This window comes from Heteronotia binoei, chromosome 2 (genome assembly GCF_032191835.1).
Source record: "Heteronotia binoei isolate CCM8104 ecotype False Entrance Well chromosome 2, APGP_CSIRO_Hbin_v1, whole genome shotgun sequence".
NCBI classification, from domain to species: Eukaryota; Metazoa; Chordata; class Lepidosauria; order Squamata; family Gekkonidae; genus Heteronotia; species Heteronotia binoei.
In genome coordinates, this window is record NC_083224.1 from 93,630,802 (window position 1) to 93,657,980 (window position 27,179).

The 27,179-nt window shown below is 44.5% G+C and overlaps 1 protein-coding gene across 1 annotated transcript in view; it reads left to right on the forward strand.

The window, feature by feature from the left end:
* Window positions 1-27,179, forward strand: part of SZT2 (SZT2 subunit of KICSTOR complex) — a 139,239-nt gene that overhangs the window by 77,837 nt on the left and 34,223 nt on the right. Inside the window, exons 29-38 of the mRNA XM_060233013.1 lie at window positions 2,033-2,186; window positions 2,353-2,445; window positions 2,581-2,662; window positions 4,157-4,435; window positions 4,635-4,770; window positions 4,877-4,993; window positions 5,080-5,143; window positions 7,527-7,712; window positions 21,118-21,411; window positions 21,534-21,744. Coding sequence (XP_060088996.1) covers window positions 2,033-2,186; window positions 2,353-2,445; window positions 2,581-2,662; window positions 4,157-4,435; window positions 4,635-4,770; window positions 4,877-4,993; window positions 5,080-5,143; window positions 7,527-7,712; window positions 21,118-21,411; window positions 21,534-21,744 — 1,616 coding nt within the window. The remainder of the gene's footprint in view (window positions 1-2,032; window positions 2,187-2,352; window positions 2,446-2,580; window positions 2,663-4,156; window positions 4,436-4,634; window positions 4,771-4,876; window positions 4,994-5,079; window positions 5,144-7,526; window positions 7,713-21,117; window positions 21,412-21,533; window positions 21,745-27,179) is intronic.

A 27,179-nucleotide genomic window follows, 5' to 3' on the forward strand; every position in this document is an offset into this window, starting at 1 on the left:
ATCTCACTCCTCCCTGAAGGTGCACCTCGCAGCTATCTCTGCATTCCATCCTTCCATCGATGGCTCCACTGTTTTTTCTCACTCCGCAACCAAGGCATTCCTGAAGGGAATTCTTCACCTCCACCCTCCAATCCGTAAAATACAGCCTGCTTGGAGCCTATCCCTAGTCCTCAGTCAGTTAATGAAGCCACCGTTTGAACCCATGGCTTCCATTCCCTTACACCTTCTGACGTGGAAAACTGCCCTTCTAGTAGCCATTACTACTGGCAAGCGAGCCAGCGACATCTGCGCCTTCAGGGCTGATCCCCCGTATACCATTTTTCACCATAACAAGGTAGTACTACGCCCTGATCCCGCTTTCTTGCCTAAGGTTGTCTCCCCCTTCCATCTAGGGAGGCCTTCCATCCTTCCTGCGTTCTTCCAAAACCCTACAGACACGGCCCAACGCACCCTACATCACCTCGACGTGCGTAGAGCTCTAGCCTTTTACATCGACAGAACTAAACAATTCCGAAAAGACAACAGACTTTTTGTATCTTATGCTACTCATAATCAGGGTACCAGAATCTCTACCCAGAGATTCTCCAAATGGATTACCTCCACTATATCTTTATGCTACGAATTGGCTAAACAGCCCTTACCTGAGCACTTGCGAGCTCACTCCACCAGAGCGGTCGCAACCTCAACAGCCTTCTGTAAGGGCGTTCCGATGGAGGACATTTGCGCTGCTGCGGTCTGGTCGTCCCCATCCACTTTCGCCTCGCACTACGCTCTCGCCGTTCGTGCCCGGCGTGACACATCATTTGGGCAGGCCGTGCTGAGATCAATCTTCAACTGAAGTCGTCTGCGGCCTGTTGTGAGTACAATTTTATTTTACTTGCTCTACTCTAACTTGCAGACCTTCTTTACAGATCCAGCACCCGCCTCCTGCAAGATAGCTTGCCAGTCACCCATATGTGGGACTGCACAGAGACCACGATGAAGATGGACCGGTTTCTTACCTGTAACTGATGATCTTCGAGTGGTCATCTGTGCAGTCACACATACCCACCCAGCCTTCCCCGCTGCTGGACTTCCACATCTTGCATTTATACACCTACCTACGGCGGGAAGAAACTGAGTGGGTTGGCCGCCTCCCCCCTCGTCTGGGCATGCGCAGTCGCTGCCCCCTCCCCGGGACGAGGGGAAAGGCGCGCCAAAAATAACGCTTTAGGATTGCTTTGAATACTCCGAGATGGGCTCGATCCTGGCGGATAAACCCATATGTGTGACTGCACAGATGACCACTCGAAGATCATCAGTTACAGGTAAGAAACCTGTCCTTTCTAGGCATTCTGTTTGAGGGAACAATGTTTGTTTTTATTATTTTAAAACATTTGTGTTCAAGAAAGCACAGAAGTTTTTAAACATCTATCAAATTGGGTACAGAGAAGTTTGCAATGGAAATACAGTGGATTGGATATTCTTCCTTTGAACCATAAATGCTGTTTTATTCTCTGGAAAGTTTACTTTGAGCAGGGAGGTGGGGACATCTGGACCTTGATGTTTACATGGCTATCAACCTCTATTTCTTGTTGAACCTTTTTTAGTGTGTATATATATTGTTGGGAGGTAAGGAATGCCCCATAGCCGGAAACTTAGCTTCTGATTTTAGACCACTTTCCAGCCATGCTCAAGCTAAACTGAGCCCATTCCAATGTGCTTATATAGTCAGAATGGCCATATAGTTTGTGAGAACTGGATCTGTAAAGAGCTTCTAGATTTCTGTTAGTTCTGGAATACAGATGTTCAGTAAAATATTTCCTCATGTAGATACTCAGAGAATTGCATCACCTGTGCATAACTATCCTTTGTATGTGACTGATCAGAATACTTGCATTGTATGGAGCTGAGGTGGGGGTAGGGGTGACACATGGGCTGCTTCTGATTGAAGAGCATGTTACTGAGGAATAGGTGTGTGAATATGGTGCCTTAGGATGGATGTATAGGGATATTTGTGACTGAACTGACTTTTCCTGACCCCACACTGCAGTGCTGAGACGGAGGATTTCAATGAGCAAGATTCCCTTATCTCTTCCTGCCCAGCCCAAGAGTCCAAGCAGAGCTGCTGTCCGGAGTTTCCCCTCTCTCTGCTAGAGAGCAGCCAGCCCTGCCAGGCACACCCTGACTTGCACAGGATCATCCAGGTACAGGGGAAAGACTGATTCACTGGATGGGATCAGTGATAGTAGCCCATTTAATCCAGGATCAGATTTATTTATTATTTTATTTATCAGATTTATATCTCGCCCTCCCTTGACAGGCTCAGGGCAGCTAACATTTGTCTCTCTCCCCCTCCCCTTTATTTCCTAGGAGAAATTCTTGGAGATCGGCAGTTTGCATTTTAAGCCAGTGCCATCCAATCCTCATTATTTCTTCTATTGTCCTCCTTCAGCCAAAAAAGAGGTAGGAAGATCCATTTGTTTCTCTGCCCTGGGAGGGACACTAGAGGGAGCTGTGTGCCACTAAGAGCCAAACATGGAAGGATCAAGAACCCACATTTTGTATTTGATACACAAGTAGCTTCTTGTCGCTTCTCAGGAGGAAGTGTCTCGAGACCATTCAGATAGGAAAATAAGTGAAGATGTGGAGAGTTCAGAAACTGATCTGGCAGCTGAAGAAGGTAAGAGAAATTTTGCTTTATTTGTCTGTTTAGAAAATTTATGCTGTCAATCAAGACCATTAAAGCAAATCACACAATAAAACAAGTCAAGAAAATAATAAAACAAACCCTTCTGTGCTTTGTACAATTATGATTGTTGAAGTTCCTAGATGTTGTGGTGCATATAATTTCTTATACAGGATTCCCTGTATACCTCCTCCCCCCCACCCCTGAATTGGATGGAGAAAGGATTTTGTGCACCTATGGAAGGGTGTTGAAATCCTTTAGAACTATTGAAACTGAGCTACTTTTCTATTTAAAGCTAGCAGACTAGGAGCAGGGAGAATAAATGTAAGGATCTGAGCTCACAGGAGTTATTCAGGTGCTAAACCAGTAAAGTTGCTTGGACTGTAGACTATTACTGGATGACTTCTCCACTACACACGCACACACACACAAGCACAGAGTCACTTTTGCATAGTCATGTGAAATGACTGTAGAATGGCATTTCAGCTGCCCTATCCCATTAAAAGTTTAAAGACCACTCAACTTACTGGGATAAATTATTGGGTCTGTGGTCTGTACTTCTTTTTATAATTTATTGTAAGTAGGATCCTGTTATGTAATTTCTGCGCCACTTAACGTGTCATGTTAATAGTTATGCTGTGCTTCAGTTCCCTCTTCTGGTTCCAGACTTCTGAAATCCTAATGCATTGGTTATTGAACTTCCCATTTTGTTGGTTGTTGTTTAATCCACCTTGAGTCCCTGTGAGAAAGGCAGACTATAAATAATGTAAATAAAATAAAACATCAGTTTTTATGATGTAACCCACCTTGAGCTTATCCTACGGGAAGGGTGGGCTAAAAATTGAATAAAATAAATAAATAAACAAAATTGGTCTATGCTTGCAAGATGTCAGTGAAAAATTCATGAGGTCTAAATTTACTTTGAAGTTGCTGGTGTGACTTGGAATTCAGTTCACTAACATTCCCATTATCTTTAAGCAGTTAGGTGCCCAGGCCCTCTGAGACAGCAAATTAGATGAGTCAACACTCATGCTTAATCTCAGTTGTGGTTTGACATTTATCATGTAGCAATCAATCATATTCATTTGAAATGATGTCTCTGTATTTTCTCATGTGTATGTTTCCATGTGTGAAAGAGAATTTTGGTTCATCAACCATTTTATATGTACCTGAGAAAACAATCCTAGAAGATGTTTCTATGCTTCCTAAAACTGCATATTGTAACAGTGTGCATGCATTAGCTCTACCACCATAAAGAATTTCTGAGATGATTCAGAGACAAGTCTGTCATACATCCATGTGTCAATACTTTCTGTAACATCCAAAGCCATTGTCTCAATATTCAGAGAACATTTATCCCTTCAGGATAATCTTTTAGAGAGTTTTAGAGTACTTTAGTTTGAGTCAAAGTCCCGTCATCCTTTCAGTACATTGTTTTCTGAAACTTCAGATTTTATTTAATTTGCCTAATGAATACTTCATACACAGGGAATGCATCTGCTTGTGGTATTGGCACTGAGAGTGATCCAGAACTAGAGGTGGAGTATCGGGACCGGCTGGACCATGAATCTCTAGAAACAGATTCCCCGTCAGACTCCAACACTGTTAACCAAGATGAGGACTCCTTCAGTGTGCTGGGAGACTCTTTAGCAGACCAAGAACTACTCGAGCAGGATATGCCACCCCTTTTCGTGCACCTGACATGTTCGGTGAAGTTGCGCAGTCAGCATAGTTCTGTGCCTGTTCTCTCGCTGCCCACGTGCTTGGGTGAATGAAAAAAAGTCTTGGTCTTGGTGTGGGAGCAGCATGGCTGGGTCAGAGGGACCACTGGGATTGCAAATTTAGTATTAGCATCCCAGAAATTGCCTGGGAGGTCATACAGTTGAAACCCAGCCTCTCCAGTATATGAAAAGTGGGTCATAGCAAGTGTATTCTTGCCTGAGTAATGTATGTTTTCTTTCTCCAGGAGAAGTGCTAGGCTGTCTTGAGAGCTGTAAGGCCATGCACACCATTGACCTCTGTGATCTCTGTGTGACCCTTGACATTTTTGTTCTGACTCTTCCACTGGAAATTGAAATGGTGAATGACTTGCATCATAACAGGTGAGACCCCTTGGTTGTGTGGAAGGAAGTTTTAAATATGGGTTTGGTTAGTCCCAGTAGGAAGCCAATAATTCATCTCTCCCTGCCTCACCCCCTTTTTTGGCAGATACACATCTGAGAGCAGTGCCTCCTTCACCCGTTCCCCAGGTCGGCCCTCTTCCTTCCGCTCTGATGAGGAACTTATACACACCCTGGACAGGCTACCGTCGACTGTGGAAGATGGGTATTAATCCTCAGTATCCCCATTATTCTAGACTTCCCAGATTCTGGCCATTTCACCTGAATTTTGCATTCTTTTCACTTTTTAAGGCATCCAGCACTTTCCAACCTTCCTGGAGTACACAGGCAAGCCATTGAAGCTACTATGACAGAGGTAAGTTCACTTACCCCTTGCCCCTGTTTGCTCTGACTCCAGTGAAATATTGCTCCTGTATACTCTCTTCTGTTATGCCCAGGGCTGGACCACCCACTAGTCAAACTAGGTGATCACCTAGAGCACCGACAGTCCAGGGGTGAAGAATTGGACTGTCTCCCCTCCCTGGGGTGCAAAAGCAGGAAAAACAGTCTCTGCCTTTGCAGTGCAACCACAGACAAGGGGTTTAAAATTTAACACCTCTTCTCTAGCGTCACACTGCACTGGCAGTCCAATAGGATAGAATGGGCAGATCAGGCTGCCACTGTAGCGCAACACTAGAGAATGAGTTGTGAACTGGCAGAAACTGACCAAGAGAGAGATCTTGGGGTCGTGGTAGATAACTCACTGAAAATGTCAAGACAGTGTGCGATTGCAATAAAAAAGGCCAATGCCATGCTGGGAATTATTAGGAAGGGAATTGAAAACAAATCAGCCAGTATCATAATGCCCCTGTATAAATCGATGGTGCGATCTCATTTGGAATACTGTGTGCAATTCTGGTCACCGCACCTCAAAAAGGGTATTATAGCATTGGAAAAAGTCCAGAGAAGGGCAACTAGAATGATTAAAGGTTTGGAACACTTTCCTTATGAAGAAAGGTTAAAACGCTTGGGGCTCTTTAGCTTGGAGAAACGTCGACTGCGGGGTGACATGATAGAGGTTTACAAGATTGATGCATGGGATGGAGAAAGTAGAGAAAGAAGTACTTTTCTCCCTTTCTCACAATACAAGAACTCGTGGGCATTCAATGAAATTGCTGAGCAGTCGAGTTAAAACGGATAAAAGAAAGTACTTCACCCAAAGGGTGATTAACATGTGGAATTCACTGCCACAGGAGGTAGTGGCCAACAAAAATATTGTGCAAGACACACACTCTTGAATAGTTTATACAAAATTAAGTAAATTATATTGTGTCATATAATGAACAGCCTACAAAAGTAGGCATACATTCATACAATCAGAAATTAAAGCCAAACAAGAGTCTCAAATACAGTGTTTCAGGGAGGACCCCTCACAGTCTCTTAATTTTCCAAATAGAATACTAAGACTCAATAATAAAGTTCCACAGGAGTTCCTCCATTGCTTGTTGGCTTCTGAAGGAAAAATTCTTGCCTTCACGCAAACTCTGGCTTTGATTACGTTCTGCTGCTTCCTCATAGGCCAACTGTAAACAACAGACGTGACGGATACGTGACCGTCTGTTGTTTACAGTTGGCTTACGAGGAAGCTGCAGGAGCAGCGGAATGCAATCAAAGCCAGAGTTTGCGTGAAGGCAAGAATTTTTCCTTCAGAAGCCAACAAGCAATGGAGGGACTCCTGTGGAACTTTATTATTGAGTCTTAGTACTCTATTTGGAAAATTAAGAGACTGTGAGGGGTCCTCCCTGAAACACTGTATTTGAGACTCTTGTTTGGCTTTAATTTCTGATTGTATGAATGTATGCCTACTTTTGTAGGCTGTTCATTATATGGCACAATATAATTTACTTAATTTTGTATAAACTATTCAAGAGTGTGTGTCTTGCACAATATTTTTGATATTTTTGTATTCTATGTATTGTGCTGCCATTGTTCTTTTACAGGAGGTGGTGGCGGCTACAAGCATAGCCAGCTTCAAGAGGGGATTGGATAAAAATATGGAGCCGAGGTCCATCAGTGGTATTGGCCACAGAGTAGTGACACAGTAGTGTTGGACTGGATGGGCCATTGGCCTGATCCAACATGGCTTCTCTTATGTTCTTATGAGTTTTAAACTTTAAACCCTTTCTCTGAGCCGCCCTGAGCCGCTTTGGCGGAGAGGGCGGGATACAAATAAAATGTGATGATGATGATGGGTTTGTGCCGCAGCAGCAGCCTGATCTCTCCATTCTGTGTGTGTGTGTGCATGCACACATTGCACACCTGAAAGTCATGTCAGCCTCTGGGAACTGACCTCTACTTGGGGTCTGGAGGGAGAGGGGGCTGAATAGTGCCTGCCCTCCCAGTTTTATTATTTCAAGGAGGTCCCCCATGCAAATACTTGCCGGAGTTGACCCAGCTCAGTTTCCAAGGTCTGACAAGATCAGGCTTCTCTGGGCTATCCAGGTCAGGGAGCAATTTCAAGTTTTGTGCTTTTCATTTTCCCCATCTGTTTTTGAAAATTGGTTATCAGTGCAGGTGGTGGGGACGTAAGTAGTTAGCCTTGCCTAGGTCCGGCCCTAGTTATGCCCATCTGTGAATCCTGGAGTGTGGTCTGGCCAAGTACGAATGCAGAAGATTTGACAGAAATTTAAGTCCTGGAGATAAGCCCCATAACAAGGCCTGCATATTCTTCTCATAACTCTCTGTCTCTTCTGCTTCAGATCCGCTGGCTATTGGATGATGAAATCGTGTCAGCATTGCGCCACTCACGCCCAATCACTGCTGATATCTTGAGCCGAGTGGCTTCACATGTTTATAGTTCCCAAGGCCGCCCAAGCTGTCATTGCGAAGCTGTCCCCTTGCAGTTTGTATTTGGTCCTGAGAGCTCTCTGGAAAGGTTTTGCGAGGTAAGAAGTGCTCCATCCTTATGGGTATTCAGGCTTTTTCTGTATGACTGCTGTTCTCTACAGTTCTTAGACATTTAATTTTTGGGTCATGAACTACAGCTAGACACTTTCAATAGCTTTCTATGCCACCTTTTCTCACTTTTATGCATGCAGAATGTTTATTCATTTATTTTAATAATGCCCATCCCACTTTCTCTATTAAAGATGATTAAGGTGGCTTGCAGACAGTTAAAACAATTTTAGAAGACTAGCACAAAATAACCACATTTTAAAAGCCAGTTTGGTGTAGTGGATAAGTGCGTGGACTCTTATCTGGGAGAACCCAGTTTGATTCCCCACTCCTTCACTTACACCTGCTGAGATGGCCTTGGGTCAGCCTTAGCTTTCATAGAAGCTGTCCTTGAAAGGGCAGCTGCTGTGAAAGCACTCTCAGCCCCACCTACCTCACAGGGTGTTTGTTGGGGGGGGGGGGGGAAGGTAGAGGAGATTGTGACCACTCTGAGACTTTGAGATTCAGAGTATAGGGCGGGATATAAATCCAAAATCATCTTCTTAAAAAAAAATCTTCTTAAAATAACAGCAGTAAAGAAGGTCTCACATACACTATAATAGCAACAAGTAGAAAAGAGTAAGAGGCCAGTAGCATCTTAAAGACTAAAACAATTTGTGATAGAATCATAAGAGTTGGAAGGAGCCTCCAGGGTCATCCCCATGCACAGTGCAGGAAACTCAGAAATACCTCCTCCCTAAGTTCTACCTAAGTTCAGAGAATCAGCATTGCTGTCAGATGGCCATCTAGCCTCTATTTAAAAACCTCCAAAGAAGGAGAGTCCACCACCTCCTGAAGAAGCCTTTTCCACTGAGGAACTACTCTGTTAGGAAGTTCTTCCTAATGTTTTGTTGAAAACTTTTCTGATTTAATTTCAACCTGTTGATTCTGGTCCAACCTCCTGGGGCCATAGGAAACAACTCCGCAACATCCTCTGCGTGTCAGCCCTTCGACTGCTTTGATGGTGATCGTATCACCTCTCAGTTGTCTCCTCTCCAGGCTAAACATACCCAGCTCCTTCAACCTTTCCTCACAGAACTTGGTCTCCAGACCATTCACCATCTTCGTTGCCCTCTTCTGGGCACATTCCGGCTTGTTTATAGCCTTCTAAAATTGTGGTGCCCCAAACTGAACACAGTACTCTAGGTGAGGTTTAACCAGACCAGAGTAAAACAAGTTTGCGTGATCTGGACACAATACTTCTGTTGATACAGCCCAAAATTGCAGTTGCCATTGTAGCTGCCACATCACACTGCTGACTCATGTTCAGTGTATGGTCCACAAAGACCCCTAGATCCTTTTCACACATACTACTTCCAAGACAAGTTTTCCCCATCCTATAATGATGCATTTGATTTTTTCCTATCTAAATGCAGAACCTTACATTTGTTCTACTACATAAATGCCACTACATTTAACATTCATTTTATTTGTTTTAGCCCAGTTTTCCACCCTGTCAAGATCATCCTGTATCTGTCTTCTACTGTACATAAGAACATAAGAGAAGCCATGTTAGATCAGGCCAATGGCCCATCCAGTCCAACATTCTGTGTCACACAGCGGCCAAATATATATATACATATATATATATATATATACACATACACACACATACACACTGTGGCTAATAGCCACAGATGGACCTCTGCTCCATATTTTTATCTAACCCCCTCTTGAAGGTGGCCATGCTTGTGGCTGCCACCACCTCCTGTGGCAGTGAATTCCACATGTTAATCACCCTTTGGGTGAAGAAGTACTTCCTTTTATCCGTTTTAACCTGTCTGCTCAGCAATTTCATCGAATGCCCACGAGTTCTCGTATTGTGAGAAAGGGAGAAAAGTACTTCTTTATCTACTTTCTCCATCCCATGCATTATCTTGTAAACCTCTATCATGTCACCCCTCCGTCGACGTTTCTCCAAGCTAAAGAGCCCTAAGCGTTTCAACCTTTCTTCATAAGGAAGGTGTTCCAGCCCTTTAATCATTCTAGTTGCCCTTTTCTGAACTTTCTCCAATGCTATAATATCCTTTTTGAGGTGCGGCGACCAGAACTGCACACAGTACTCCAAATGAGACCGCACCATCGATTTATACAGGGGCATTATGATACTGGCTGATTTGTTTTCAATTCCCTTCCTAATAATTCCCAGCATGGCGTTGGCCTTTTTTATTGCAAACGCACACTGCCTTGACATTTTCAGTGAATTATCTACCACGACCCCAAGATCTTTCTCATGGTCAGTCTCTGCCAGTTCACACCCCATCAACTTGTATTTGTAGCTGGGATTCTTGGCCCCAATGTGCATTACTTTGCACTTGGCCACATTGAACCGCATCTGCCACGTTGACGCCCACTCACCCAGCCTCAACAGATCCCTTTGGAGTTCCTCACAATCCTCTCTGGTTCTCACCACCCTGAACAATTTAGTGTCATCCGCAAATTTGGCCACTTCACTGCTCACTCCCAACTCTAAATCATTTATGAACAAGTTAAAGAACATGGGACCCAGTACCGAGCCCTGCGGCACCCCACTGCTTACCGTCCTCCACTGCGAAGACTGCCCATTTATACTCGCTCTCTGCTTCCTATTACTCAGCCAGTTTTTGATCCACAAGAGGACCTGTCCTTTTACTCCATGACTCTCAAGCTTTCTAAGGAGCCTTTGATGAGGAACTTTATCAAAAGCTTTCTGGAAGTCAAGGTAAACAACATCTATCGGGTCTCCTTTGTCCACAAGTTTGCGATTTGGACCCATGCCCCTCCTGGCTAATTAAATCCTGCCTGAGGGAGCTTGAATGTCCTTTACGGGACATCATAAATAGATCCCTCTCAGAGGGGTGCTTTCCATCATCTCTAAAAGAGGCTTTGGTCCGTCCCCTCTTGAAAAAAAGTACAGCGGATCCGGCCGAATTGGCAAACTACCGACCGGTCTCTAATTTACCATTTTTAGGTAAAATTATAGAGAGGGCAGTGGCGTCACAGTTGCAGAGCTTTCTGGATGACGCTTCCATCCTAGACCCTTGCCAGTCCGGCTTTCGCCCGGGTTACGGGACGGAGACAGTACTGGTCGCCCTGGTAGATGATCTCCAACGGCACCTGGATCGGGGCGGTGTGGCGGTGCTGATGTTGTTGGACCTGTCGGCTGCGTTCGACACGGTTGACCATCGGCTACTGACCCGCCGCCTCGCCGATGTAGGGGTGAGGGGGTCTGCCTTACAATGGCTTGCCTCCTTCCTCGAGGATCGGGGACAAAGGGTGGCAATTGGGGGCGAGCTGTCCCAGAGGCGCACACTGGATTGTGGAGTGCCTCAGGGGGCAGTTCTCTCACCAATGCTATTTAATATCTACATGCGCCCCCTTGCCCAGATTGCCAGGAGACATGGACTTGGGTGCCATCAATATGCAGATGACACCCAACTCTCTCTGCTAATGGACGGCCGGCCTGACTGCGTCCCAGAGAATTTAGACTGGGCCCTGCAGGATTTGGCAACCTGGTTGAGGAAGAGCGGGCTGAAACTGAATCCAGCGAAGACAGAAGTCCTTTGTCTGGGTCGGGGCGCTCGGGGAGGGGAAATACCTCTCCCGGTCTTCGACGGGGCGCCGTTGAAAGCGGCGCACCGAGTTAAGAGCCTGGGAGTTTTACTGGAGCCTGCATTATCAATGGAGGCCCAGATTGCAGCCACTGCCAAGTCAGCCTTTTTCCATCTAAGGCGGGCAAAGCAGTTGGCTCCCTTCCTAGAGCGCCAAGATCTGGCAATGGTGCTTCATGCAACGGTCACCTCGAGACTGGATTACTGTAATGCCCTCTACATGGGGCTGCCTCTGTACCGAACCCGGAAGCTGCAGCTGGTGCAGAACGCAGCGGCTAGACTGTTGCTGGGACTCCCTAAATGGGAGCACATACAGCCTGGGCTGCGCGAACTGCACTGGCTGCCAGTTACATACTGGGTTCGTTACAAAGTGCTGGTCATTACCTTTAAAGCCCTATATGGTCGAGGACCTGTCTACCTTAGGGACCGTCTCTCCTCATATGAACCCCAGAGAGCACTGAGGTCAGCCGGGAAAAACCTGCTGACTATCCCCGGACCGAGAGAGGTGAAGCTGCAAAGCACCCGTAACCGGGCCTTCTCCTCTATAGCCCCGAGCCTATGGAACCAACTTCCAGAGGAAATGCGGGCCCTGCGGGACCTAGAACAGTTCCGCAGGGCCTGCAAGACTTTCCTCTTCAGACTGGCTTTCCCTGATGAAAATGGAAACTGCGAAGGAAACCGCCATCAGAAAAAGTAAACATAGCACTAGCACTTTTAAAAATTAATTAATTTAATTTTAAAGCTTAACCAGATTTTAATTAAATGCTGATAATGTTTAATGTAGTTTTATTTACTTGTATAATTTAACTCTGAACCATGTTGTTAGCCGCCCTGAGCCTGCTCCGGCGGGGAGGGCGGGATACAAATAAAATTTGTTGTTGTTGTTGTTGTTTGTTTACCCCCTCAAAGAAATGTAACAGGTTAGTGAGGCAAGATCTTCCCTTACAGAACCCATGCTGAGTCTTCCTCAATAACCTGTGTTCATCAATGTGCCTACTCATTCTGTCCTTGATAATGGTTTCTACCAACTTTCCCAGTATTGAAGTCAGACTGACTGGCCTGTAATTTCCTGGATCTCCTCTGGAACCCTTTTTAAAGATGGGGGTGACATTTGCTACCTTCCAGTCCTCAGGAACAGAGGCAGATTTCAATGAAAGATTACAGATTTTTGTTAGAAGATCCACAAGTTCAACTTTGAGTTCTTTCAGAACTCTCGGATGTATGCCATCCGGACCCGGTGACTTATTAGTTTTTAATTTGTCTATCAGTTGTAGGACCTCCTCTTTTGTCACCTCAATCTGACTCAGGTCTTTCAACACCCCTTCCAATATTAGTGGTTCTGGGGCGGGCAAACACTTCTCATCTTCCACGGTGAAGACGGAGGCAAAAAATGCATTCAGCTTCTCAGCCATTTCCCCATCCTCCTTCAGTAATCCTTTTACCCCATGGTCATCCAAGGGCCCCACTGCTTCCCTGGCTGGTTTCCTACTTCTAATATATTTGAAGAAATTTTTATTGTTGGTCTTTATGTTTTTTGCAATATGCTCCTCATAGTCCCGTTTTGCCTGCCTGATCACAGTCTTGCATTTGATTTGCCACTGCCTGTGTTCCCTTTTATTAATCTCACTTGGACTGGTTTTCCACCGCTTAAAGGAGTCCTTCTTACCTTTTACAGCTTCCATTACTTTGTTTGTTAACCATGCTGGCCTCTTCTTATACCTGTTTGTGCCTTTCCTAACTTGTGGTATGTATTTTATCTGAGCTTCTAGGATTATAGTTTTAAATAGTCTGCAAGCTTCCCCAAGGGTTTTGACTGTATTTACCTTTCCTTTCAGTTTCCTCCTCACATGCCTCCTCATCTCAGAGAATTTACCCCTTTTAAAGTTAAATGTGGTTGTGGCGGTCTTTTTGGGCAACTCCCTATTTATACAAACGGTGAAATCAATAACATTATGGTCACTGTTCCCAAGCGGCGCAATCACTTTTACGTCTCTCACTAAGTCTTGGGCATTACTTAGGACCAGATCCAGGATCGCCCCTCCTCTGGTAGGTTCTGAGACCATCTGCTCCATAGCACAGTCATTGAGAGCATCAAGAAACTCAATCTCTTTCTCTCAACCAGAACACATATTGACCCAATCAATCTGCGGGTAGTTAAAATCACCTATTACGACACAGTTTTTACGTTTAGCCGCTATCTTTAATCCTTTCATCATATTATAATCGTCCTCTCTCTTTTGATTTGGTGGGCGATAACAAACTCCCATAGTTAAATTTCCTTTTGGGCCCTCTATTTCAACCCAAAGCATTTCTAAAAGGGAATCTAATTCTCTGACCTCAGTCTTACTGGACCGTATATCCTCTCTGACATACAGAGCCACCCCACCTCCAACCTTTCCCTCCCTATCCTTCCGATATAACTTATATCCAGGAATCACTGTGTCCCACTGATTCTCCTCATTCCACCAAGTTTCTGAAATTCCCACAATGTCTATGTTTTCTCCCAACACTAAACATTCCAATTCACCAATTTTACTTCGGACACTTCTAGCATTTGCATACAAACATTTATAATTTCCCAGGCAAGCTAGGCCCGCCACCTCTGTCCTGCCGCCTCGAGACTCTGGCAGACAGTCCATACTGTTTGTCACCATCACAGTGGACAACTCTGATCCGTTACTCGGTAGAAAAATAGAAGCCAACCCTTCATCTCTTTGAGATGAGTCCTCCCGAACCAGAGACATTCCATCTCCTGTCGGCTTTCCCCCAAGATTTAGTTTAAAAACTGCTCTGCCACCTTTTTGATTTTAAGCGCCAGCAGCCTGGTTCCATCCGGAGACAAGTGGAGACCGTCTCTTTTGTACAGCTCCCGCTTGTTCCAGAAAGCATCCCAGTGCCTAACAAACTTAAACCCTTCCTCCTTACACCATCGTCTCATCCACACATTGAGACTTCTAATTTGCGCCTGTCTCTCCTGCCCCGCACGTGGAACAGGTAGCACTTCCAAGAAGGCCACCTTGGAGGTCCTGGCCTTAAGTCTCCCACCTAGCAGCCTAAATTTTTCCTCCAGGACCTCACGACTGCATTTCCCCACATCGTTGGTGCCAACATGCACCACGACCACAGGCTCCTCCCCAGCACTATCTATTAGCCTATCTACTACACGTGTAATGTCCGCTACCTTCGCACCAGGCAGGCAAGTCACCATACGGTCAATATGCGGTTTTGCCACCCAGCTATCTACTTGCCTAAGGATCGAATCACCAACTACCAAGACCCCCCTTCTCCCCCTGCCCAGGGATGGTTCCTTGGCGCGAAAGGATACCTGCTCACCAACCGAAGAAGAGGTCCCTTCTGAGGGCGCATTCCCCTTGTCCTCAGCAAGGTGCCCTGTTCCCTCTCGACCCTCACGCTCTCTGGCAGCAACGGGGCTGCCACGTTCAGAGTGGGGCTCATCTAATACGCCCCCGAGAGTCTTCCCCAATTGCCTAACTGACTGTCTCTGCTTCTCAAGGGCAGTCACCTCGGCCTCAAGGGCACGAACCCGTTCCCTGAGGACCAGGAGCTCCTTGCATCGAGCACACACCCAAGACTTCTGTCCTGTGGGCAGATAGTCATACATGTGACACTCAGTGCAAAACACTGGAAAGCCCCCACCCCCTTGCTGGCATTCTACCTTCATGATATATATATATATTAAATATACAGTCCTCTTTAAATGCTGTTGTTTACGTGGCTCCCCTTCTGGAAGGTCAACTTACCTTATTGGGAGAACAAGGAAATCAGGGATCTGGGTTCCCGGTCCTTAGGAAGCCCCCAGGCAAAGAGCCACAGGCCAAGAGCCCTTTAGCTCTCGCCCTTCGGCTCGCGCCTTTGGCAAGGCGCAGCTTAAAATGCAAAGAGGGTGGAGTAGACCACTCCTAAGCAATCATCAACAATTACTCTCAATCAGTCAATCAATCAATCAATCAATCACTTTCACCTTTAGCCCACTCACCCAAACATACAGCAGTTCCCCAGCTATCACAACTCAGCCTTTTCAGCAGTCACCCAAGCCTCAGAATGAAGTCTTTCAAAACACAGAAATTCTTATTGTATTTGCAATCCCTCGCAATTTAGTATCATCTGCAAATTTAATAAGCATTCCCTCTATTCCTTCATCCAAGATTTATAAAGATGTTGAACAAAACAAGTCCCAGGGCAGATCCTTGAGATACTCCACTTGTCACTCCTCTCCAAGAGGACGAGGAACCATTCACAAGCACACTTTGGGTGCAATCTGTCAACTAATCAATGCTGAAAGACTGACTGTTTGATTATTTGTTCTAAAACTTTTCCAGGTATAGACGTCAAGTTGGCAGGTCGGAAGTTACCTGGATCCTCCTTTTTCCCCTTCTTCAAGATGGGGACAACATTTGCCCGCCTCCAGTCTTATGGCACCTCACCTGTTCTCCAAGAATTCTCAAAAATAATGGCCAGAGGCGCTCAAAAATTACATCCACAAGTTCTCTTAGTATCCTTGGATGCAGTTCATTTGGCCTGAGGATTTAGTTTCATTTAAAGAAACTAGGTTTTATGTACTACCCCTATGACAACCCTTGCCTGCAACTCCCTTTCCTCATCATGTATTCTGTTTTGGCCTTGTTGAGCACCTTTTCCCTCACAAGAGAAGACTGAGGAAAAGAAGGAAATGAGCAGTTCTGTCCTCTCTTCACCACCTGTTGTTTTTTTTTTTGGCCACTGTGTGACACAGAGTGTTGGGCTGGATGGGCAATTGGCCTGATCCAACATGGCTTCTCCTTTGTTTCCTGTTCTTATGTTTCCTGTCCCTGCAAGGGGCTATCATGTCCATGCTCTTTTTTCTACTTTGTACATAAGGAAAGAACCTTTTTTGTTGTTTTTAGCATCTCTCACTTGCCTAAGCTCGTACTGAATTTTAGCTTTCCTAACTTTCTCTCTAGAAACACTAGTTATTTGTTTATATTCAACCTTGGTTATAAGACCCTCCTTCCATTTCCTAAATGAGTCTTTTTTTATTAATTGTTTGTGATTGTGCCTTCAATATTTCACTTTTAAGAAATTCCCACACCTCTTCATCTTCCTTCTTAAGTATTTCTGGCCATGGGGTTCTACCCAGCATAATTTATAAGTTTGTCAAAGTTTGCTTTCCTGAAGTCCAACCTATATGTCTCACTATGTACAGCTTTTCCCTTTCCTAGAACTATAAATTTCAAAATCACATGGTCACTACTACCCAAGGTGTCCACTGCTTCCACCTCATCAACCTTCCCTGTTGATTAGATTCTAACCTATAGGTTAGAATCAAGTCCAAGTTAGCAGATCCCCTTGTTTCCCTCTCCACTTTCTGGAAAATGAAGTCAACAAGACAAGTCAGGAATTTATTTGACCTTTCATTTGTAGCAGAGCCGGACTTCCAACAGATATCTGGGTAATTGAAATCTCCCCTGACCACTGTGTCCCATCTCTTTGAGAACTTTGTAATCTGTTCTAGGACTGTCTCATCAAAGTCCTCTGCCTGGCTTGGTGGTCTATAGCAGACCCCCCACCATAATATCAATATTATATCTTCTTTTATTTTTACCCAGAGACTCTCAACTGAACTTCCACGCTCAAGTTCACATATTTCCTCACAAGTATATATTTCCTTTACATATAATGTGACTCCTTCATCCTTTCTTATTTGTCTGTCCCTTTTAAATAAGTTGTATCCTCAATCCTAATATTCCAATTGTGTCATCCCACCAAGTTTCAGTCATATTCTTCCTGTATTAGAACTTCCAATTCCTCCTATTTGTTTCCCATACTCTGCAGATTAGTGTAGAGACATTGGAATCCATGTTTTATGCTCCTTGGGGTTTTCATCTCTGTACTCAGCTGTGAGTTAATGTTACCTAGCATATGTGCAAAACTTTAGCCTTCTTATAATCGCACTAGACTTTAAATTTTTGTCTCTGGTATGAGCTTTCATGAGCCACTGCTCCCTTCTTCAGATACAGTTAAAATGTGAGTCCATCTGTTGTATATATTGGAAAGTGGAGTGATTTCAGATGCAAAACGACATTAGCAGGCAAGTGACCATTGAAGGTGCAATATGGAGAGCAGTAATAGGCGTGCAGAAATCAGCCTAGGTTCAATTCATTTGAGGTGAATACATTGTCTTGAGCTTCATTATCAGTTGCAATTCAGCAGTCTCTCTTTCTCATCTCCCTTTGAAATTCCTTTGTAAGATAACTGCTGCTTATAGGTCAGCAACTGGAAGTCCTGGAAAGTTAAAATGTTCCCCTACTCATTATTTAATGTTGTGGTTTCTGATGTCAGCCTTACATCCATTAATTCTTTGTTGAAGGGACTGACCTGTTTGTCCAGTGCAGAGGGTAGAAGGGCATTGCTGACACATGATGGCATAAATCACATTAGAGAATGAACAGGAGTAGGAATCTGAGATGGTATGGCTGATGTTGCTGGGGCCACTGATGGCATTGCTAGGATCAATACAAGAGCAAAGTTGGTATCCTGGTTTGTTATAGGCCTTGGTACCAAAGTCCATGTTACTGTCAAGTAGTTTATCATTGTGGATGAGAAGTTGTTTTAGGTTAGTAGGCTGTCTGTAGTCAAGGTCAGCCCCCCAGTGCCTGTTTGAGCGAAGTGTCACTATCTGGCATGGATTGTAGGTCATTAATAGCAACAATAATAGTAAATTTCTTAGCACCTTAAAACAACACTAGGAGACACATTTTAAAATGTAAATTAATTGGCACTAAAATAATCACCAGTGGTAATTTAAAACAGAGAACAAATGTCAAAAACTGCCACACACACTCTAAACAACCTGATGCCAGAGAAATATCTGTGGGAAGGGAAGTTGCATAATAAAGGCACTCCCCCCCCCCCAAAACCCCCAACATTTCTAGAGTGCAACCCACTTCATATGGGATTCAGGAGTCCTTCAAATCCCCTGGTTCCAGACCACATCGGGCTTACCAGCATTTATAGCTGAATGAATTGGTAGCAGTCTAAATACTTTAGTACAGGAGTTGCGAAGAGATTGTGAGTAACTGTATCCAATTCATGTCTTTGGAGGAAGGGCCACTGGCAAGGGCGTGGCCCTGGCAAGGACACCGCTGTGAGCCCTAGGAGGACGCTGGATGGCCCACCCACTCGCCCTTGTTTCCATGGCGAGGAAAATACCAGTGAAACCAGGTGCAGGGGAGCCACGCACCTGCACTGCAGAACCGCTGCAGGGCTGCCCGTCACTCTGCCAGCTGTATCAGATGCAGGGGCGGAGCTAGGGCAGCCTCACAATGCGCTCCGCAGTAAGGTGCATGGCTGCTACCTGCCATTTTTGGAGGAGGCGGGGCACCCTGCCTAGGGCACTGTTCCGCCTTGAGCTGCTGCTGGCCACTGCTAGCAAGGAGACTGGCCAAAGATGCAACCTGCCACACAGAATACCTGAACCTCCAGCTATGAGTACAGATCCAATAGCATCCCCAACTGTGAACATCATCTTTCAAGGGGATTGTAGTTCCATCCATGACTTCTCAGTTTCTGATTTGGCATTGACATCCCAGCGGAAGCTGGTTCAAGTAGCCAGCTCCAGGTTGACTCAGCCTTCCATCCTTCCGAGGTCGGTAAAATGAGTACCCAACTTGTTGGGGGGGAAGTGTAGATGACTGGGGAAGGCAATGGCAAACCACCCCATAAAAAAGTCTGCTGTGAAAACATTGTGAAAGCAACATCACCCCAGAATCGAAAACGACTGGTGCTTGCACAAGGGACTACCTTTACCTTTTTTTTTTACCACCTTATTCGGTTTATTGGCTTTCATCTTGCACATTACTACCTCCCAGCACTTTTTTGAAATATCCTCTGTCTCAACTGATGTTGATGAAATGGAGAACTATTGTTGCTTATTATCAGCATACTGATGGCAGTTAACTCACTCTTTGGACTACACTCCCAACAATTTCACCTAGATACTGAATAACATGGGACATAGACTAGAATCTTGGGAAACCCAATAGCATAAATACCTTGGGTTTGAGCGGCTATCCCCCTGCACCGCCTTCTGGTACCACTCATCCCTGCCAACCAGTCCACTGAGCCATGAAGCTGTCTATACTGAATTAGACCCTTGGTCCATTGGGGTCAGTATTGTCTGCTCAGACTGGCAGTGGCTTTCCAGGGTCTCAAATGAAGGCCTTTCACATCACCTACTGCCTGGCCTTTTTAAACTGGAGATGTCAGGGATTGAACCTGGGACCTTCTGCATACCAAGCAGAGGTTCTATCACTGAGCCATTTATTTTATTTATTTATTTACGTTATATTTATATCCCGCCCATTCCATACAGACTCAAGGCGGCTAACAGCATAAAATAGACAATAAACAATATTCAATAAAACAATCAGGGCCATGGCCCCTCCCTCCCAGAATATACCACAGTTAGTGATACTGAAAACTGCTGAGAGATTCTGGAGAGTCATCAGGTTGCACTCTCTTTGTCTCTTTCCCAACACAGGTCATCTGTTGGGGCAAGGTTCCACAATGGCACTATCCTACTTGATACTGGCAAGTAGGTCTTTCAGCTTGGCAAGTTTGTCCAGGACCAGCCCCATAACTTTTAACTCTAAAAACTTTTGGGAACACATGGAGAATATCACACCAGCATTTCCCACACATAGAAGTAGTAGGGAGGGGACCAAGCCGCATGCAGGTATAGGTGAAGCTGGCTAAGACAGTAGGCTAGTTGCTGGGGCAGTCAGGGCAGAGCTGGGAAAGGTTTGGGTTTCCCCAGAGAGAGGAGATAGAGGGAAATGGTGTGCCACCTCCTCCCCTCAAAATTCTCCTTCCTGAGCTGGTGTCTTCTCTCCCACACCATTGTAAGAAGTCTATTCATTCCTACTTCCTGTCACTTAACCAATATTTAACCTGTAAGAGGACCTGTGCTCTTATTCCATGACTACTAAACCTATTCAGGAGTTTTTGGTGAGGTAACTTGTCAATACCTTTTGAAAGTTCACATGTGTAATGCCTACTGAATGACTCTTACCCACATGCTGATTAACCTTCTCAAATAACTCTTAAGAGTTTGGTATAGAAAGTAATAGCTGGCTACTAAGACCAGCAACAACTTATGAACACCTGCGTTGGGGTGACTGGGGCAGTTTCCATTCCAAAATCAGGCCTGAAATGTGATTGAACTGCATCCAGGCAATCAGTCTCATTTAAGAAAGCATAGAGTTTTCTAACCACCACTTGCACAACCATATTGCCCCAAAGAGAGATATTTTCGTTCTTGGTGGTAGTTGAGCCAGACATTTTCTGGATACGGGGAAGGTTTCTTTAAGAGGGGTTTCAAGATTACCCCCATTAGGGATAGCCATGTTGTCCTTCACTGAGGCATTTCAGCACTTTTGAGAACTTTTTGTTGTTGTTCAGTCGCACAGTTGAGTCCAACTCTTTGCGACCCCATGGACCAAGTCACGCCAGGCCTTCCTGTCTTCCACCATCCTCCGAAGTCTGCTCAAATTCGTGTTAGTTACATCAGTAATGCTGTCCAGCCATCTCATCTTTTGCCGTCCCTTTCTTCTTTTGCCTTCAGTCTTTCCCAGCATCAGAATCTTCTCCAGTGAGTGCTCCCTTCTCATTTGGTGGCCAAAGTATTTGGGCAATATTCTCCAGCACCCTTGTAGCTGTTTCTGTTTGTTCTTTGCCGGTGGAGCTTCATCCCATTCTCTTCTTGCAGGAGTTCCAGAGAATGACCTTACCAGGCTATGTACTCAATGCTGAAGGGAATGATTTCTACTATGTTTCCATCAGTCGCCTGCATGCCTCCGTAGGTGGGCCTAGCCCTCCAGTGACACTTGCAAGCACCATAACAGGAGGCAGGTGTGATAGCAGCAACAGGACAGAAGACTCCTTACCCTGTTCCACTCCCCCTGAGGAGACTCATGGTCCCTGGGCATGGCCAGCAAGTGAAAGCAGGACTGGATTGGAGACAGGAGAGTTACTGGGGATGAATAGCCCCACGCACATTGAGGTAGGCTACTAAGGGCATTTGTTTCAGATGGAAAGTGGCAGGGCTCATACTGCTGCGATGATGGCTGGGAAGGATACATCCTAGCCCGTATTCTCATTTCTGTCCCTTTCACTGTAATGCAGTTATCAGAGGAAGTTTCAAAGCTGGAACAGGCCAGTACTTTGGAGCATGGCTGTCTGGATGAGGAGTCTCCTTTGACCCAGCCGCAGGCCTTGGTTTCCTCCTCAGAGAAGTGGAATAATGAGAAATCACCCTCAGCAACACCATCTGTTGCGAGTCTGGCAGACTCTGTGACCACAGGCAGAGGTGAGGAGTTGCCTTTAACTGAATATTAGGATGGGGACCAGGTGATGAAAAGTGGTGTGTAAGAGAACAGGGGTTTAGATACATGGGATTGTTTGAAATGTCCTTAGATTAATTGAAGTCATCTTGCGAACTAAGCAATTACATTTTCCCAGGGCATGACTGATTGCTTGAAAGCAAAAGGAAATGACTGGCAAGAAGCCAGGCACTTCAGTAATTCTCAAATAACTCCACTGTATGCCAAAGCCCATGCAAAGAAGAGTGCATTCTTGTGTCTGAGGCCTCAGTGCTTTATGTTCTGTGCACAACTGGATCTGTTCTTGGCTATGACCCTGGCTGTCTACATCCTTAACCCAGCGCGTTCTTTACATATTTTTCTAGGTCTTCCAAGCCAGGTTTCTTTTACTTCCATGCTTTTTTCCATGTTGTTCCTATTGACATGAATACAGTAATCTTCCTACAGCTTTCCATTGGTGGCTAATATTGAGTACTTCATGGAAGTTCACTAAGAGCATATTCTACAATTACTATAAGTGTTTAAAGTGTGACAAAGCAATGCTTACTATGGAAAAAAATGTGTATGATTAAAAAAATTAGAATCTTGGTGGCCATGTTACCCAAGTGCCTAAATTCTTCCTGTTCCATTTTATGATACACAGCAAGTTGCAATAGTATAGAACAGGGGTGTCAAACATGTGGCCTGGGGGGGGGGGTGATTCAGACCCCCAGAGGGTTCCTATCAGGCCCCTGAGCAACTGGCTGTCATCTGCTTCCTTCTCTCTCTTTCTCTCTTGCTTCCTTATGTGTAACAGCTTGCTTTGCAAGGCTTGCTCAATCGCACAGGAGCTACAGAGCAAAACCTCCATTTTTTCCATTGGCTGAGGTTCCTCCCTTGGGGAGGAATTGGGGAGGCAGAGCTTGCTTTGCCAGGATCTCTCAATCACACAACAGAGCTACTGAGACAAGCCTCTCTTCCTTCAGTTGGCTGGTTCCCTGGGGAAGGAAGGAAAGAGGCAGAACTTCCTTTGCCCAGTTCCCTTGATCCCATGGGAGAAATACAAAGAGAGCACCTTTAAGACAAATGAGTGCTAATGTTTTCATATTAGGCTACACCCCCTGACATCACCATTGTTTAGGATAGGGCATTTTTGTAGGAAAAGCCCAGCAGAAGCTCATTTGCATATTAGGCCACACCCCCTTATACCAAGCCAGCTGGAACTGCATTCCTGTGCATTCCTGCTCAAAAAAAGCCCTGCCTCCCCCTAAATTCACAGGATCCTTATTGCTGTCAGATGGCCATTTAGCCTCTGTTTAAAAACCTCCAAGGAAGGAGAGCCCACCACCTCCCAAGGAAGCCTGCTCCACTGAGGAACTGCTCTAACGGTCAGGAAGTTCTTCCTAATGTTGAGCGGAAAACTCTTTTGATTTAATTTCAACCCATTGGTTGTGATCCTACCTTCTGAGGCCACAGAAAACAATTCTGCACCATCCTCTATATGACAGTTCTTCAAGTATTTGAAGTTGGTGATCATATCACCTCTCAGCTGCCTCCTCTCCAGGTGCCCTTTATAAAGTTTCTCTCTCTGCTATCTAATCTTAAATAGGTACACATATGGCCAAGTCCAACATGGCCTGGCCTGACAAGGTCTCATTTGTGTCAGATCTGGCCCACATGAGTTTTGACACCCCTGGTATAGAATAACTAATCTGGCAGTTTGAAAAGAAAGTCATTAATTCATAAGGTTGCTGTAAGTTGGATGTGGCTTGACAGCACTTAACAGACTCGCAGTGATTGAGAGAATCTTTCATAGGCTTGTGAGCCACAGTGGAACAAGTGCTTCCAGTTGATTGTGACAGACTACAGGTGATTGAGGGTTCATTTGTAATGACAAACCAGCATGGATTCTCATCTTTTTGCAAAGGCTAGAAAGTTGCAAGTTGGCTGTTTTGCTGTTTAGAATACATACCAGTATTTCAGATGGATTGTTTTTTGTTTTGTTTGGAAATTGGCTTATGATAAAGATCTTCAGAAACTGTTCTCTTTCCTGGCTAATTGTCAGCCATTTTGTTCTGCTAGGCCATATACTGAACTTGGGTGAATCCTGGGGGATTCATTTCGGTTTTCTGTTCAGCTACCTTATCTATTGTTGCATGTTGTGTTGAGTTTTTCTGTGTGTCATTTTTTAAGTAGGCTTTATTTACTGGTCCATCTTTTGTGCAGAAGTTCAAGGCAGATATTACTGCTCTGTGAAATCTTGCTTTGTTTTGTGCAGTTCAGCCACCTGCTATCCTTTAGTAATAAAACCTATGTCGTGGTGGCAAAATGGAACAATCTGATTGGTTGGGACCAGGGGTCATCTTGTAGAAAAATAGGTGGTGGAATTCATCCAGGGATTGTTATGCAGCTACATATACTATCCAATGGACAAGGAGGTGGAATTCTCAGGAGGAGGTGGAACTCTCTTCAGGAGCTGTGCTCCTGTGAGCTCCCACTGAATCTGAGGCCTGGTTGGGACTGGGTTGGCCTGTGCAACATCAATTATTGGTTCATTGCACATCCGTCACGCCCTCTGGCCTCGCATTGGCTGACTCTGCTCTCCCTCACCCACTGCAAACCCAGGAATGTTGAACAAACTGCTGAAAGTAGTCTTACCTCATAGACAGCCACATCTCCAACTCTTCTCTGTGTCCTCTCTGTCAACCAGTCTCAGAAAGTGCTGCAGACCTACTGCAGCCTCATAAAAGGCCTCCCAGCACACACAGCCTCCAAAGGCCACAGAAATAGCCAGGGAGGCCAGGCCCCACTGGGAGTGTTTCCTTAGAGGCCATGACTCCTGCCTGGGGAGTGCTAGCCAGAGGCTGTTGCTAGGCAAGCCAGGCTGCTTTTTACAGTAAAGGGACAGGCCTCATGTGAATAGATAGTATCTCCAGTTGAAGCGTTTACACACCCAAATCTTATAAAACCAAATCAGAGTTATAAATATGAAGAACTGTTGAAACAAGATAACAATTTGAAGTCAAAGGAAGAACTAGAGGACATGGATATTAAAATGAGTTGGTGGTTGAGATCACAAATAGAGTCCGAATATGCCAAAGACAAGGTAATAGGTTTTAACACGGAATAATATCCATTAGACAAAATTTTTCTGGACCCTCAGGAGAAACTGATTTTGAAATTATATTCATATCTATTACAGATGAAGATGCAAGACGAGATAGAAAAAGATTGTATGATCCAATGGACTACAAATCTAGGTTGTAATATTATGTTAGATGAATGGGAGATGCTATGGCAATCTAATATTAAACTTACTAAGTCAATAATTTTTAAGGAAAACTTGTATAAGATGTTTTATAGATGGTATGTAACTCCTCAGAAACTTTCTAAAATTTATTCTAATAATGTCTAGTAAGTGCTGGAAATGTACAGAACATGTTGGACCTGTGATATGTGATGGACCTGCGAGGTGGTGAAAGATTATTGGAAGATAGTGCATGAAGTACTACAGAAAATTCTGAAGATACAGATTCAGTTTAAACCAGAACTATTTTTATTGAACATATATCCTAGAGATTACATGAAAGTGACAAGACATTTAATGGTACATATTAATACAACAGCTAGAATTTTACTCGCACAGAAGTGGAAGCTCCATGAAATTCCTACGAGACTCGACTTGATGGGGAAAATATTGGAAACGGTGGAGATGGACTACTTATCCCAGTTGCTTGCTGGGAAATCTAATGAAGAAGCAAGAAAATATTGGGAGAAACTACCGTATATGTCTGGTTAGATATTTAAGACCTAAAACCTAAGATTTACTTAAGATCTACTGGTGTGAACTTTTACTCTTATCTTCTACTATATATACTACATATATGATACGCATACAATAGAAACAGAATTGAAAATAGATAGTGTAAAGTCTAAACAAATACTTACAATTGTTATAAGATTTTATACAAATTATAGTGATAGGATCAGAAACATGTAACAATATGTTAAAACATTTTATCTTAACAATCCACTGTCATGCAGAAAGGATTACAATCGTATTGCTAGTTGTATTTTTACTTTTCTGTTTCCACTTTCCCTTTTCCTCTTCTTTCTATTTGAAAACAACTAGTGAATAGATTGCCATAGAGTCCACCCTCTGAAGCAATTATTTTCTCCAGGATGGGGAGAAAGATCTGTTTCATTTTAATTTCATTTCATTTTATTCGATTTATATCTCGCCCTCCCCACCGAGGCGGCTCAGGGCGGCTTGTTGTCTGATGGTCAGTTGTGATCCCAGGAGATCTTCAGGCTCCACCTGGGGGTTGACTACCCTATGCCTGGCTGCTTGCTACTGTTCAGCAACTGCACCTCTATGAAAGCCAGTGTGGCATAGAGTTAGGGCTTTAGAGCGGGGTCTGCCAGACCCAGGTTCTTGCTGTGGAAGTTAACTGGGTGATTTTTGACCAGTCACAGATTTCATCCTAACCTACTTCATAGAGTAGAGAAGTAGGGCAGAGGAGAGGGGGGGAGAGGAGAATGATGTAAGCTGCTTTGGTTCCCCCCCACACACACACACACACTCACTATGGAGAAAGACTGTGCTTTTCCTATATAGAGGCTGCAGGGATGGGGAAGGTGATGGAAAGCTGAAGTCAGAGGGACAGATAAAGGGAAGGAGATAGAGTTGTCAACTCCAGGTTAGGAAATTCCTGGAGATTTAAGGGGTGGTGTTTGAGGAGGGGTGGGACCTCAGACAGGTACAGTGCCATTTTCTCCTGAGGAACTACTGTTACCAATATCTAGGTGAGAGCTGGAGATCACTCAGAATTACAACTGCTCTCCAGATGGCAAAGATCAGCTTCCCTTGAGGTGGAGCGGAGTGAATGCCTTCACTTGGGTGGGTGGTAAGACATCAAGGGTGGAAGGCACTCACCCAGAGCATTTTTCTTCACAACAGGTCTTATTACTAATTTTTAATGTTATTCAAGTTCTTGTATGTAACACAGTTCAAAAATTGGAAGGATCACATTGAAAATAACAAACAGCCCTTCCTGGTTCTCTCTTTGCAAATGCTGTCCAGATCTTAAGGACTGCTTGTTTTCACTTTCATCATTATTCTTAAGTCAGCAAAGACATTTGTTGTGTTTTATAATATATACCATTTGCCATGGCTGTATGTTGTAGGAAACAGTGCAAAGATGCATTTTAAATTTGCTTGTTGAAGAAAAATGTCCCTTTCAGATGTCTGCAGTGCCAGTGTTAGAGCTGGCTGTATTTGTAAAGACTCACCCATGCCGTTCCTCTACTAAGGGTGTCTGTTAAAGTGCTTTTCCTCATTTCTCTGCTTCAATATTGATTTTTTTTTTGTTATCAAAGCCCTTTTAGTGCAGTTGAGTTCATGAGATCATAAGCACCAAAAAGGCTGCTGCACTTGCATTGCTTCATGAAGTCAGTCTTGTCTAGTTTC